The 14,848-nt window shown below is 39.9% G+C and overlaps 2 protein-coding genes across 2 annotated transcripts; both read right to left on the reverse strand.

Annotated features, from left to right (window-relative positions):
• Positions 1-5,631: 5,631 nt before the first annotated feature.
• LOC103993872 (photosystem I assembly factor PSA3, chloroplastic) lies at positions 5,632-8,507 on the reverse strand. The gene is made up of 3 exons (XM_009414087.3): positions 8,074-8,507; positions 7,838-8,002; positions 5,632-6,008 (listed from the first exon to the last, which is right to left on the reverse strand). Exons 1-3 carry the CDS (start codon positions 8,428-8,430, stop codon positions 5,685-5,687), a joined length of 846 nt encoding a protein of 281 aa, XP_009412362.2. The 5' UTR covers positions 8,431-8,507; the 3' UTR covers positions 5,632-5,684.
• Positions 8,508-10,038: 1,531 nt separating this feature from the next.
• Positions 10,039-14,733, reverse strand: LOC135618687 (uncharacterized). Its single transcript, XM_065119833.1, has 9 exons — positions 14,454-14,733; positions 14,304-14,359; positions 14,081-14,183; positions 13,474-13,571; positions 13,209-13,339; positions 12,968-13,076; positions 11,295-11,486; positions 11,079-11,215; positions 10,039-10,509 (listed from the first exon to the last, which is right to left on the reverse strand). The coding sequence occupies exons 1-9, from the start codon at positions 14,611-14,613 to the stop codon at positions 10,233-10,235; spliced, it is 1,263 nt and encodes a 420-aa protein (XP_064975905.1). The 5' UTR covers positions 14,614-14,733; the 3' UTR covers positions 10,039-10,232.
• Between the last annotated feature and the right edge of the window lie 115 nt (positions 14,734-14,848).

A 14,848-nucleotide genomic window follows, 5' to 3' on the forward strand; every position in this document is an offset into this window, starting at 1 on the left:
GCGCCACGCAGTACCACGGTGGCCAATTCGAGCACGGTGGCCGTCCTCCCCCCGTCGCCCTTTTCTTGCAACTTGCGGTGTCTCCATCGCAGCACCAGGCGAGCTCACTCCTCCCTCCGCCTATCTGCGTTAACCTTCTTCATCCCAACAGTGCAAAGTTGCTTACGCTGAATCCAATTCCAATCACTTCTAAGGAACCCAACAGTTGTTTTTGGTTGCAACACAAGGAGTTACTTGGTTTCTTCTTCTCTTGCATCTCTCTCTCTCTCTCTCTCTCTCTCTCTCTCTCTCTCTCTCTCTATAATATACATATATGTGTGTGCTACAGAGACAATCTGATGGCCTAGTAAAATGGCTAGTCTGGTGTACCATTCATGGACATATGGGGGGAGCATGAGTGGCTGCTTTGACTACAATATGGGGTTGGAAGAAGGCAGCCTCAGTCATCATTTCTGTGTGCCTATCCTCTCCTCTAATGTTTTCAGATTGTCTATTATTTGCTGCTATTTAACTCCAAAAGAATTTGTTTAGCTTTCTAAATTAGTATAATATATTATTTACTACTATTGAGTTGTGAGTAATAAATAGTATTCCTCAACATTAATCATTGATTATTTTCAAGTTATTACCTGATCTAAGATGACCCAGTGAACTTTGCCTTGCACATCACACCTCATTTGTTCTTTGTCACCCTTTTGAGCCACACCAATTGAAATTTGTGCTTCAATTTACATTTATTTGACCACAAAACTGGTAAGAAAACTTTAGAGAAGATTATTTTTTGTTGGACGAGAAAAACTCATTTTGCTTAATTGTTTTTTCAAATTGGCATGGCAAAAAAGATACGGTTCGATTCGATAGCGTAAAATGAAGTCTAGAAAGGATCAATGTATAGCGACGCGCACCAAAGTTTATGAGTTTCACGAAAAATATGTGAATATTTTTTTGGTATTTCTTGTTTTTTCGGGGCAAAAGAAGAGCGTCGTATTGAGGTTATACCAATGAATCATGTGTCGTGGTATTCTTCTTCTTCTTCTTTAAAGACTAGCCATAATAAAAACGATCGTCTTCTTTTTTTTTATTATATATTTCTTGTAATCTAAGTTGATGCCAAGTTAATCTTTTCTTAAAGATGCAAAGATATTAATTAGCTCATTTCTCTCTTTCTATGATGCATAGATTCTTATATGATGGCTGATCAATGGTGAATCATTAACAATTAGATGTAAGCAACATAGTGAAACCCTTCTTGATAGAGAATTAAGAAGCGATGCCCTCATATTTATATGCCATACATACATACATACATCTTTCTTTAATTCCATACTAATTGATTCATCATTTGACACCCTAAACATCAAACATACTTCAAGATCTTATTTACGGAAAGTTTTGAGATGAATTCCACAAAATTTGAAGCACATCAGTACGAAAGAGATTGATGCATCCACCAGGAAACCTAATCTTTGTGTTCCATTAGCTCAAAACCAATAGAGCTTCCTCCATTGCTTCTTTCCTGCACCATCAGATCGAGAGTAGAATGAGGCAAGTTTGCTACCCGAGGAAAGGCAGTTGATCTTACATCTAAACATCAGATGAGTTGCGCGGATCAGAATTAGCCCACTGCAATACACAGACAGAGAACAAGCTAAGTTTACGATCGAAGGCTAAGGAGATGAGTTGTTTGGTTGATCTCTTACATTCTTTGCTGCCATGCTGAAGGCTTCTCGATGAGGTATGTCAGGTTTGGCTGCCTTGATTCGCTGTATTTCCTCTCTAGCATTAACATGTGGACACACAGATTATATTGCTTAGCTTATGCAAATGCATGCAGAACATCTACAGCTTTAATCTTTACCTCATGAAGTGATTGTAAGCTGATGGTGCTCTGTGTTTCTTTGGCACTGTGATCAACAGATTGAATTCAAATGTGAGACTTATGAAGCCAAAGCATCAATGGAACCTTATCAGGAAGCTTACTACATCATACAAAACAAATGGTGCTTTTCTTGAACTGCTCACCTGAAGTCGATGATCTCCGCAGTGAAGGTGGTTCTCTCCTTGAGCCAAAGCAAGGACCCTAATTCACAGTATATGAAGGAAACAGTCATATGAGAGTAAATACATGTCTCCCCTTGTTGAGCTGCTTTCGAATGATACAGTAATTGTTAGTGATAGTTAGTTCATGTATTCTCTTGTAAGTCTGGCATTGAGGAGAACAAAATACTTCAAGAACAGTGGATGTATCCCACAAACACTTTTGTTTCTCTTTCACAGGAGGATTCAGTTGTGGGTGAGATAAGTTTATTAGACTGGAATATGAACCTGAAGACTCATCTGTAGGTGGCTGGTGGGGCAAATGCACTGCACTACATCTCCAGGACTGAGAAAGGACAAGTGGTGGCAGTGACCACAATTCACAGTCACTCTGTCCATCAACCACCTGAATGGAACTCCAACCTGCAACACATGATAGGCTTTTATACGTGACAGAAAAGTGAGAATCCAATAACTTGCAGAAGCTCTCATTTGGCATGTGGAGGAGCTCAAAAAATCTCTTTGTTGGAAATGACAGCAACAAGGGAAAGGGATTGGCCATCACACTCTTTTCATTAGGTTAAGGATCGTAGCTGTTTCAAGTGGATCTTCTTGACTCATTCATTAGGTTGACAGATTCTGACAAGAAGAAATGTAGCTGAAGCAACTGATCACAGACTGGAGAACTGTTGGTGAGGGAAAAAATTAAGGAGCAAAATGATCATGAAGAGAGACCTAACAACAAACTCCGGATGCATGAGATGATGAAGCTTCTTATCATGTATCATGTTTGGGGAATCCAACTCCAAACCATGATATCTTAGGACAAGAAAGAAACAGTCGATTGAGAGGAGCTTCTCATATCTCTCTATCTATTTCTACATGGCGAATCTAAGAAAAGAGAAATGGATGTAGCTGTGGAGGAACTTTACTTGTGGCGAACAATGTCGACAAGAATTGAAGAGAACCTCACTTTCAGCAGTGGCTTTTACGGATTGCGCATTCAAGAGGTAACAAAACGACCAGAGACAAAGATAAGAAAGGGAAGCTGAAACTCATTTTGAACTGCCTATTCCTAAAGACATCGAAACATGTGTTTGTGTGCTTCTTGTGCATCAATCTACACTTGAAGAAGTCCATCTTCCTATCCAAGACTTCATCACCGGGTTTCACTTCAAGAAATTACCGCAAGAAGAGTGTTGCAGTAGGTGCAACGAACGTAGCAAAGGTGCTCGATGGGACAAACCAAGTCCATGGCAAGAAGAAGAAGAAGAAGAAGAAGAAGAAGAAGAAGAAGAAGAGATAGGAGAAGAGGAAGAGAGCGTGGCTTCTCCTCTGGTGTTGAGCTTAAGAGGGTTTGCAAGAGAGCTGAGGACCGTAGCTTAGGGTTTCCATTCTGACAACACTGACCGGTGGATTCCCATCTATGAAGGTACGGCCGAGCCATCATATCAAAGCTATAGAAAACCTCAATTGACCTACCAAATCTCGCGCTATCTTGTGAGACAAAGATTCGTCTAAATCTGCTCAAAGATTCGGAGGTCCTTTTCTCTTGTGCTGTGATCAAGAAATTGCTTCCTAAAACTCCTTTTAGGAAAACACTTACTATATTATTGTGATAATATATTAACAATCAGGGATGATTAATTTCTCTCTTTACGTCGAAGAGACTTTGAATATGATACGAATCCATGATCTCATAATGATCGATCAAAGGAGGTGGCATCACTTCCATCAGCCTCCAAAGTTTGCATCAGACACTCCTGATGTTGGTTTCCCAAATAAGCCGCAGATACCTCAACAAGTAGTGACAACAAAACTGGGGATTACACTGTATCCCCAGCCAGAGAAGGTTTTCTTCATCTTTATGAGGAGGCACTTCTTGCTTCTACCAATGGCATGAACGAACACAGGCGGAGGCAGATGGCAGATTAAAGATGATAGAGGCAGTGACCAAGAGCAGCGGGAAGGAAGGCTAGCTTGCTGCACTTGCTCTCTAAATCACAAACTAGATATGCTCTCATGCTACACACCCAAACACAGGCAGTACACATTTGAGATGCTAACTTGCAAGAGCCATAATGAATGAGTCTACATGCATGACAGCACCAAATACAAGCAAACAAACAAACTTCATGTTCCTGCTGGATCTGACTCGACTGCGATTATAAGTCATGTCACTTAAGCTTGTTGTGTAGCCACTTATCATCAGTAAGAAATGAAGGAAAAAGAAGAAAGAGAGAAGATATTGCTGCTGCAAAATACAAACAAACTGAGCTGCAATAATAGGCCATCACACTCTCGAGCTGGTTCTGAAGGTACTGAGAGAACTACGATGGTGAGAAGATGCTGCTGGAATTGTGTGGAGGAGAAGGGCAGTGGAGGAAGCAGCTCCCCACCCCAAACTGATGTGACGATTCGTTGGCTGCCATGAGAGCCGCCCTCGCCCGCCCCCCTCTTTGGCTCCCTCACGTTTGCTGTGTCCGTATGACTTTGCCTTTACCGATGCAATGGCGATGGTGCGAGCCTTCTCTGACCCCTATTAATGTCCTACGCATACATATATGTTGCTGCTAACTCGTCTTCTGAAGCTACTTTCAAGAGGCTTGCATGAGCCCCCTCTCCTCTTCCTTAGCCTTTATCCTTCTGCTCTATCTGTGTATACTTTTTATATGCTGTGTAGCTTTGGAGTGAGACCTCAAAATAAATGCAGCCTTTTCCTTTTTTGAGTTTCGAGCAAGAAAACAACATACAGTTGATTAGGTCATCTTTTCATTCTGATTGGTGATAAGTAATGGATTAATATTCTGTTTTACTCTCAGATTATAAATAAATAAAAATATAAATTCATTTAAAAAGACTTATAAATATTTTAGACTAATAACATAGTATAAGATAGAGGAATATAGGATTATTCATGACAGACTTTAATATGTACGGATCTATGGACATAAAATAATATGCCAGTGTATGATGGACATATATATCGGTGTAAAATAAATCAACACGAGTCCAGTACTCAAAATTAAAAATCTTGAAAAGGAAATAGAGGGCAGATAGCTGCTGCAATCAGTTGCCATTTTCTTCAGATTTGGAACTTAGCTGCTCATCAATGCCGAGACATAAGAGGACATGAGAAGGCAGTTGCTGATCAGTTTGGTCGGAGGTCCTCGTCGTGGCATGGAGAATGATCGAGGCATTCTCTCCTCCAATGCAGGCACGTTCTTGATGTGTTGTCAATGACATGGCAGCCACTTCGTGCACCACATCGGCACCAGAGTGGAGCACCACTCATCAAAAGTATTCATGCGTGCCATTTTTTTCCTCATACTTCAGTTAATAACAAATTGAAATTTCGATAATATTGTGCTCGCATGATAATGATGATGGAAATCAATTAAAACAAATATCAATAAGGTTTTGAGTTTTGCAAGAATATGTATACATTAAATTTAAATTTAGAAGGGCAAATTATACGCATTAACAAAATAAAATATTCCGAAAAAAAGGAAAAAACAGAATTACTTCACCAGATAATGAAAAGCTATGCAAAAGTCATACGGACAAGCGAAAGAAATATCAACAAGAATGGTGTATGCAAACTACTACTGCATTGGTAAGAAGAGATACTCGATACATCAGGAAGGTTAGCTCGAGTTTTCGCTCTTCTGTTGCAGAAACTCGAGGTCCTTCATTTGCCGCTCTACGGCTTCTTTGGACAAAGATTTTGGCTCTGGATAATTTGTTCTCTCACCTGTAGCTATTTGCTTTACCATGGAACTGACTATTCTATCAATCTCTTGCTTCCTGACTGAAGGGAAAACTGCATGTAACATATTACACAGTAATCTGACATCCTCTTCTTCTATGGTATCCTTACCAAAGCAGCAGACGTAAATAGCCTCCAGCGCTTTCTCAATTCTAATCTCCATAGGGATTTCTGGGGTTGCAGCCTTCAGTTTTGTTCGCCTCTGGACAACATGAGAAACCGAGTTCAGTCATTGTTCATCTTAATTTATTCTCTCTCTATATATATACACACACACAAGCAAGTCCATGAGATATGAATTCGTATAACAGGCTATGACATTAGCTAAAGTCCAAGCATTATGCACATCAGGTTCTGACATCCAAGATTTGAAACTATTAATTTCTCATCTTTAATAGTCAAGTACTATTCAATGCCCCCTTTCATGCTGTGATCAAAATAGGCACTTCAAAGTAACGCAAAGGTCATTGGCACAACAACAGACCACTAAGACAAAAAAAAAAACTATTTGTATAACAAAGTCATTGTTAGGTACGGAAAGTATTAGCTATAAGTTGCCTTTTTAGTGGCCATCCAGACTTTTGAGATCTAATTAGCTGATCGGAAATGAAACATGGGCATACAGAAGGAACATAGATGCCGTACTACACATCTCAAAAATTAGACATGACACAACAATTACTAGATGCATATCTCTATAAAAAGCAATAACTAGGAACACATGATAGCAGCAGACTTGGACAGTCTATAGTCATCATATATACAGCCAAAGCTTTAAGGAGATTACTCACATTTACAACAAGACAAAAGTTCAAAATACATACATACTGTCAGTCATAGCTATCAAGGGTGCATATGACCTAATCGGACACAGTTGGAACAAGAAAAGGATCTAGATTGCAAACTGATGATCTGACGTTAATGACCTGATCCAGTATATATAAGATAGGATGTGGATCAGGATTGACTAGATCCAACTCATCCTTGCCTTATTTTATTCTTTATTTCTCTTTATATGATATTTTTTTCTTCGGAAGTGTTAGCCCATCTCTTTCTTTATCCTTTAATTTGACTGTTCTCATTATCTATACATCAGCCTAACTCTTCCTTCTGTACATAGCTACCGACAACCACGACATTCATCTACTAGAAGAAATTATAAGAATTGTGTAAAACATCATTGCTTCCTCTTTTCTGTATTTTTCTCACTTTCACAGTTCCATAGATAGCTGCACCATCTCCCCCACCTCCTGGACTCACTGCTCCACCAATGAGCCAAGCCATCGAAGCCACACCACTCCTCCGCCATGCTAATTCTGTCCAATGACACAAGTGATGATAGCCGTCACCACCACCAAAGACCCTAGCTGAGGCCCCTCCTGTTCTCATACCAATATTGGTGATGATGAGATCTGCCACTGCCAAGTCAACCAATATCCTCTCTGTTCTCCAGCCATTAGACTAGATTGAAACAGATGTCCATATAAGAGCTTCTAAAATTTTATAAGCAACAATAAGCACCTAAGTTATCTCCCTCCCACATTATTTAAGGAAACAAAAGCACTTTTTCTGTATCCAGAATAGACATGGATTTTTTTTTTTTGAGGCAAATGACCTCCTAAGTCTGGATAAAAAGCTAGCTGAATAATGTTCCAAGACCAGACTATACAGAAGACTCTCTCTCATTTTCTGTCTATACACTGATTCCACATATTTGGAGGTCAACCAAGATTAAGATCCAGTACTACTCTCCAGAGGGAACTAACTTGTTTGGCAGGATTTCCAGGTTATCTCTCTTACCTGATCATTTCATTGTTGTACCCAACTGGACCTTAAGGCCTAGCTAGAGATCAGGTGTTGAATCAACCTGTCCAACCACACCAATTATTCAGCAAGTTCTTCATGCAAGTCACCACAGAGAATATACATGACTAGTCAACATATAAAAGAAAAAAATGAAAGCTATAAATACTGATTGCCATCCGGAGTTTGCACATAATCTCAGGGTGAATCTTTTAACAGAACACTGACCTCCCTTGCAGTAGTCATCATGGCGAAGAAAGTCTCCTCCTCAAACTCGATATCATTTGAAATGCGAAGCCTGGCCACCCCTTCCAGTATCTCTTCGGACTTCAGAAGTCCAGCACCAACCGCGGCCAACCAGCAACAGAGAAGAACATACAGTGGATCCCCTGCCTGCCCAACCAACGGAATCATCAAAAGCTTTTGCAAAGAACGGAGAAGAGGGAGAATTTGGAGACACGAACCCGACCGCGGCGGTCCTGGAACTCGTAGAAGGCTCTGGAATCGGTGATGCTGCACTTCTTGCCGACCCGACGCCGGAACTCGGCGAAGTCGATGAGGTCGTCGGCGACGCCCCCCTCGTCGCTCAAGATCCGGGCGACGAGGCCCACCACGGGGAGCGACCCGATTACCTTGCTCGCGAACCCGGCGAGGGAGTTGGGTTTCCGCTCCATGTACCCGACCACCACCGTGGATCTCGCCACGCCGCCGCCGGACGTGCCCGGGCGACGGGCGGGGAGGAGGAGGGTCAAGGGCTTGGGTGGGAGGAGGGAGGAGAGGAGATAGGGGAGTGGGGTTAGGGTTGCCGTCGAACTCCCCATGGGCTTCGCCTGGGGGTTTGGCGAGGACGGGTAAAGCTTATCGTTATCACAAGGGGAACCACGCAGCGTGATTGGAACCGAGACATTTCTTGGTTTTCATTTGAAGTTGTAATTTTTGCGCCTTTTTTTTATCCTTTTCTTAGTAATTTAGTTTTTTTTATTTTTTTTCACTTCATCTAATACAATATATTATTTTAAGGTCATTTGCTCAACCAATTATTATTGTTGTTGTTGTTTTACAAAAAAAAAATTATATTAAGTATTTTTTTAATCAATTTGATGAAAATATCCTTTGTTCTCTACTAATTATCTCTAATTATAATTACCTTTGTTGTCCTCATCACCGCTTGCCCCCATCCCGAGTAGCGTCGGCCATTGCCTCTTCCTTTCCCTCGCCTATCCTCTCTGTTGAGAACTTCTTACTCATGCTACCCTTCGTTGCTCCCTCTTTCTCGTGATCGAAGATAAGGAATGACCTCGCTCATTAGACCCTCATCATGGACCTCACTTCTCCATTTTTTTTTACCTTTGGTGCCCTCATCACCTACCTCCTCTTTATTTGGATTACTCAAGTGATAGAGGATACAAACAAGACTGGGTGGGCGATGGGAGGAGGAGGAGAAGAGGTGACGGGTGACATCACTCGCGATCAAAGGGTTAGTGATGACAACGATCGAGGGCGACAGATAGGATATTTTCATCAAATTGATCAAAAAAGGATGACCCCATGTAAAAATCAATTAGGAGCGTCCAAACTCTTATTATTATAATCATCATCTTCCCATATATATGTGTTATATTTTAATAAATACTATGTATAATGAAAAAGAGAATATTCAATAATAAAAAATCAAAATTGGAGTTCCTTTAACAATGAATCACCTTAATATGCACTTTTTTTTCTAGAAATTCATGCTTCTAAATTTTATATGAAAGTAATGCATCCTTTGAATCCTCCAAACTCTGAACTATTTATAGGGCATTATGTTTATATGGCAGCAGAAGATATTCATCAGAATAATCTTCGTTTTTTTAAATTATTATCAACTTACCTAAGAAAAGTCAAGAATAAATATAAATTCAAAAAAGATTCAGATATATCAATTTTCTTTTTATGATATGGTTAATCTGAAAAACAAAACATTAGTATCCATCACCAGACAAGATTTTAAGGTTTATAAAACAATAAACCATCGTTTCTATAGATTCTTCTCTACATTAGAGTTCTCTCCTAATAGTATTATAAAAGATAATTATGAGAAACTATGATCTTATGCACAAAAGAGAGAACAGTACAATTTTTTAAAAAGATAAATTAATATATTCTAACCAAGGTTCGCCGTACCATACCGTACCGGCGTTTCGACTCGTGCTCGGTATGGTACGGTACGGGTGTACCGAGGTGTACCGAGCACTGTAGCACTGCTACAGTGCGCTATAATGTTACTGTAGCACTGCTACAGTGCGGACCGGTACGAGGCGGTCCGCGTACCGACAACTTGTCGGACCGGTACATACCGCCCGTACCGGGCGGTACGGTTCGGTACGGCAAACCCTGATTCTAACTCAAATGTTCCTTGAGACAGTAGAGTAAAATGGAACAGTGTCTCAAGAATACAGACTATTTGCAATCCATAACTTCAGCATAAACAACTTCTAGAGAATTGATCTGTCATTTAGGAGTGTTCCACAGCACCTTAAGCAATTCCAAACAATGTAACAAACAGCTATAACAACTGTAGTATCATTTGCATCTAAAGCACCTCATCCTTTCCATCCAACACCAAAAGCATCCTTGGATGTCATACAGCCATTTGAAATCGCTCAGGAACACGAAGCAAAGGTGGCTGGATGTACCCAGGCTTCCCAAGCTGACCACAAGCAGCCATCTGATCATCCCCTCTGCTAAGTCTTAAGAAAACTATGACCCCAGCTTCGGCCAGGACATTGCGGAACTCTATCATCTTTTCCTCTGGAGTTGGTTTGAATTGTGTTCCACAGTGAGGGTTGAATGAAATGAGATTTATCTTGCAAGGAATCCCACGAACAAGTTCTATAAGCCTCTTTGCATCCTCCATGCTGTAATAGAATTAGTGTCAAGTTGCAGACATCAGATGCAGACATCGTAGGTTCTACGTGAAAGAAGAACACTACCACAAAAAAGAAAAAAAAACAGGTAGACCAAGTGATTCATATGCATATGATGACCAATACTAATTGCCACAGATAATATAACATAAACATGCACCAGTAATATCATTTTGTACTAGCAGGAACTGACTTTTGGAAGCATCAGAGGAATGAGGATGTTACTATATTCCCTGAGCAAGTTCTTGCAGGTGCTTACTTTGTGAATGAGACGACATGTGCTACAAGTGATCACAAATTTAGTGCAATGATAATATTAATTCAGATTCAGGCTTCAAGGGTTCACGTCACAAAAATGGTGAATCCACAGGAAAGTATAAGAGTCTGCATGTTTAGACCTCCCAAAAACCCTAGTTTGGATCCTGTGCACTAGGCTTCCCTCTTACCATATGGTAGGTAACACACGTCTGTTGTGTTAGCAGGACACAAAATGTTGTTATATTGATGTCATGTCCTAAAGAGATCCTGTATTCTAAAAGAGAATTACAAGCAACTCAAACCTGTCATTTACTCCTGCAAGCATCACATACTCAAATAGTACTTTGTACTTGTGTTTGGATAAAAGTTCCTCCCTCAATGTCTCAAGAAGCAGGCTAAGATTGTATTTCCTGTTGATAGGCATGATCCAATTTCTTACCTGCATTTCATAATATTAGCTGGTTTGCTCCATACAAAACTTAAAGAAGTTGATGTTCCAAAGTAACTCCAGGAATCACCTCATCTGTTGTAGCATTTAGACTAACTGCTAATGCACATGTTGATTCCCGAAGAAACCGTTTTAACGGAGGGACAAGTCCACTGGTTGAGACAGTCACCTTCCTTGGGCTAAATTGAAGGCCTTGCTCATCCACCATTATGGCTGCCGCTTTAATGACATTATCTATATTATGCAGTGGTTCACCCATGCCCTAAATAAAACGATCAAGTTATCATGGTTACAAGAGAAAGCTACAAATAATGATGTCACCAAATGTTATAAGAAAAAGAAAAAAGAAACTGGTTGCTATACAGCTAAGCTACACAAGAAAATGAGAACCAATTACAGAAGCAATTATCCAAGACCTTAAGTACTAGAGGCAACTCCCTGTTGCTTCTTGATAGATCTAGATGTGTGTATATTTCCAGCAGGTCTGGTTCATTAATAAATTTCTAAGCAAAACACAAATTTTTGAGACAGTAGAATGTATTCTAATTTGACCTATCTTTAGTATCATCAACAAGTGTCAAATCTGATCTCAGCTTCTGGAATTCAGGCTAGACTTGGATTGGGTAGATTCCTGCAGGTTATACTGAATAGAGGAAGTGAACTATAAAGCTGATTTTGGAACATGAATTGCATTTGCTCTGGCTAATTGCAAGAGTCATTTCAGTGCACAAAAATATTCAGAGCTTCATATATATTTCATGATATACAAATCCGAAGGTACATGTGAATCTGTTCAAGTTGAATCAGGTACCACAACACTCACTAAAGCCAAGGCCAACACAACTTTGGTTGAGGTCTGAAATTCCAAGCCCAACTCATTACTTGACCATCTTCAAGTTCAATCAAGTAGGTTTTCTCAACCCACATTAACTGCAACTCACCACATGATTGTCCTAGATATTTTACGATTCCACATTACTTACACAACAGCTTAATTATGATAATATAAGTGTCAAAATGTATAAAATGGAACTTTAGGTTCCTAACTTCCTACTAAAAGGTTCCTCTTATGATGAGTATGAAAAAACAAAGTCATATACATTAAATAGTTAGTTTAGTGGAGTCTTTATTTAAAAAAGCAACAAAGAAAAATGAGAGGGAAAAAAGAGAATCTGGTGATGCACAATCCTTTTGAAGAAACTTTGATCATCTTAATTATAAAGTTAGTTTCCTGTAAGTAAAACAGACTCTTGGTCAGTTGCTCCACGACCATTAGGAATAAATATCCCATTTAAAGTGAAATTAATCATGTACCACAGATAGCTCTAATAATATGCATATACCAAACATGTGACAGAATATGGACACCAAAAATTGCATTTAAGTTCTTAGCAATATGATCTTTACTATCTTCACTGAAAATGGTTTTGAGATACTTCCACCTTTAACACATCCATAGGACTATAAAGTTTCACATTCAGTTGGCTTATAAAGTCACAAAGTTTACATGCATATATTCCTGATTCTATAATTTCCGCCATTGTCCATTGATGATCAAACCATGTTTACATCACCTTCTCAATGTTTTCTAAAGCTTCTATCATCAAAGATCTAGCTGACAGTTAAGATCCATATGTACAAATTCAGATGCTAACATAATGGTTAAATACCTGCATTAAGTTTTATGTCTGACTGATAAATAAGTTAACTGAGAATTTAAGAAAAATAAGACAACATGTTTACCATGAATACTACATTTGTAATTGATCCAAATTCACTTGAAAATAACCGGCGAGCAAAAACTGCCTGTTCAACAATTTCTGCTGTTGACAAGTGCTTCCTTAAGCCCATCCTGATAGATCAAAATATATGATAGGTTTAGCTAATATCCAAATGTCCAAATCCAAATAATCAAGCTTGATAATACAAACAACATTTAGAAAAAAAATGAAATCAATCAATTAATACTACAAAAGATCCATGCCTCCCAGTGTAGCAGAACTGACAATTCATGGCACAACCCACTTGACTAGAGACACAAACTGTAGTCCTCCCTCTATCGCACGGTATAACAACTGTTTCTATCAATGATCCATCATCCAAAGTGAACAAAATCTGCAACCTCCTGCGAATTTAAAAATTAATTCGAATATTCTGAAAGCATGCATAGTCGTTCTCAAATAAAAATATAAAACAAATTACAACATCAAGCACAGTTGAATAGCTGGAAAGGAAAAACTTGGACCTACCTTTCGAGTCCCATCAGATGCAGTGAGTACATCTTTCACTGACAATGCGATAAGAGAAGAATTTTCACTTAACATCTTTCTAAATTCTTTGTTTAAACCTATCAAGAATTATAAAGTTAGACCTCCAAGCTAGTCCATATGAGTTAATTTGCATACACAAAAGAAACATAAAAATAGTACAAGTGTGACACTAAAACCACATATCATTTATCCAAGGTATGAAAACTGAGAAGTAGCACAATGGTTCTTCAGCCTTACTTAACTTGAGAAATGCTTTATACACCGATCATGATAAACACCCAGCCAAACACCCACACTTCCCTTGTGTATGATCAATGCCCTTCTTAATACCAATTTGACCCTTGATTTAACCAAATTACATTCCCAGTACTCACCAATCAGTTACTGCTCAGAAAATGTAATATATTATCTAATTAATTGTCAAACTTGCGAGAGTTTGACAAAGTGTTTGACGAAGTGGATAGGAACCATTCTTCCTTTAGCTCAAAGAGAATGCAACTCAACTAAACCATCAAACCATTGTATTTCCAATAACAAAAGGTGGAGGGAAGCCAATATAAGCAAGAAAACCAAGATAGTACAAAACCTGCCAATTCGTCACAGCTCTGTGCCCAATTGTTGTTCCCATATAGACACTTCCACAGCATCAATGCCTGCCCCGACCTAAATCCTTGCGACTTGACCCATTTCTGCCCAAACACAAATTTTTCCCCACATATCAAGTCAAAATTCATAGAACAATGACAGCAATCTGCAATATTTATTCACCTAAATGGAGGAGAAGAAAAGGAGGACTCGAGTGAGCTTACTTCGAGTTCGGTAAATTCCATCCCCTTCAGCAGGACTTTGGAGCTCGTGGGATCGCCTAAACCGATGCACTCGTTGAGAACAAAGCGAAGAAGAAGATACGAGATCGGAAGGGGAAAGCGCAGGTGATCGAATGAAGGAGAAGCCGATACCTGATTCCGGATAAGCCGGAGGAGAAGTCGCGAGGGAGAGGCAGCGAGTGAATCGGGAGAAGGTACGGCGGGGCAGAGAGAGGCGAGCAGTAGCGCTGGGACAGGGGAAGAAGGCAAGGGAGGAATGAGAGAAGGCCGTCCATCGGACGATCACTGCCATGGGCAGCAGTTGGGAGGCAGCGCCGAGAGATACGGTGGCAGCGGCAAGCTTTATCTTCGGCTACTGCCTCGTTCGGGAGTCTTAGCATTGGGCCTCGTTGAGGAACCCTACCCTCTCTCAGCCCGTTAGCCCAAGTGTTGTGGTCAACAATCGATCAAACTTGAGCTTTACCTGAGCAGGAGTTGAGTTTAGGAGGGCGCACGGTTTCTGATCCTGTGGCGAGCGGGGAGTCGAC

This window comes from Musa acuminata, chromosome BXJ2-8 (genome assembly GCF_036884655.1).
Source record: "Musa acuminata AAA Group cultivar baxijiao chromosome BXJ2-8, Cavendish_Baxijiao_AAA, whole genome shotgun sequence".
Classification (NCBI taxonomy): domain Eukaryota; kingdom Viridiplantae; phylum Streptophyta; class Magnoliopsida; order Zingiberales; family Musaceae; genus Musa; species Musa acuminata.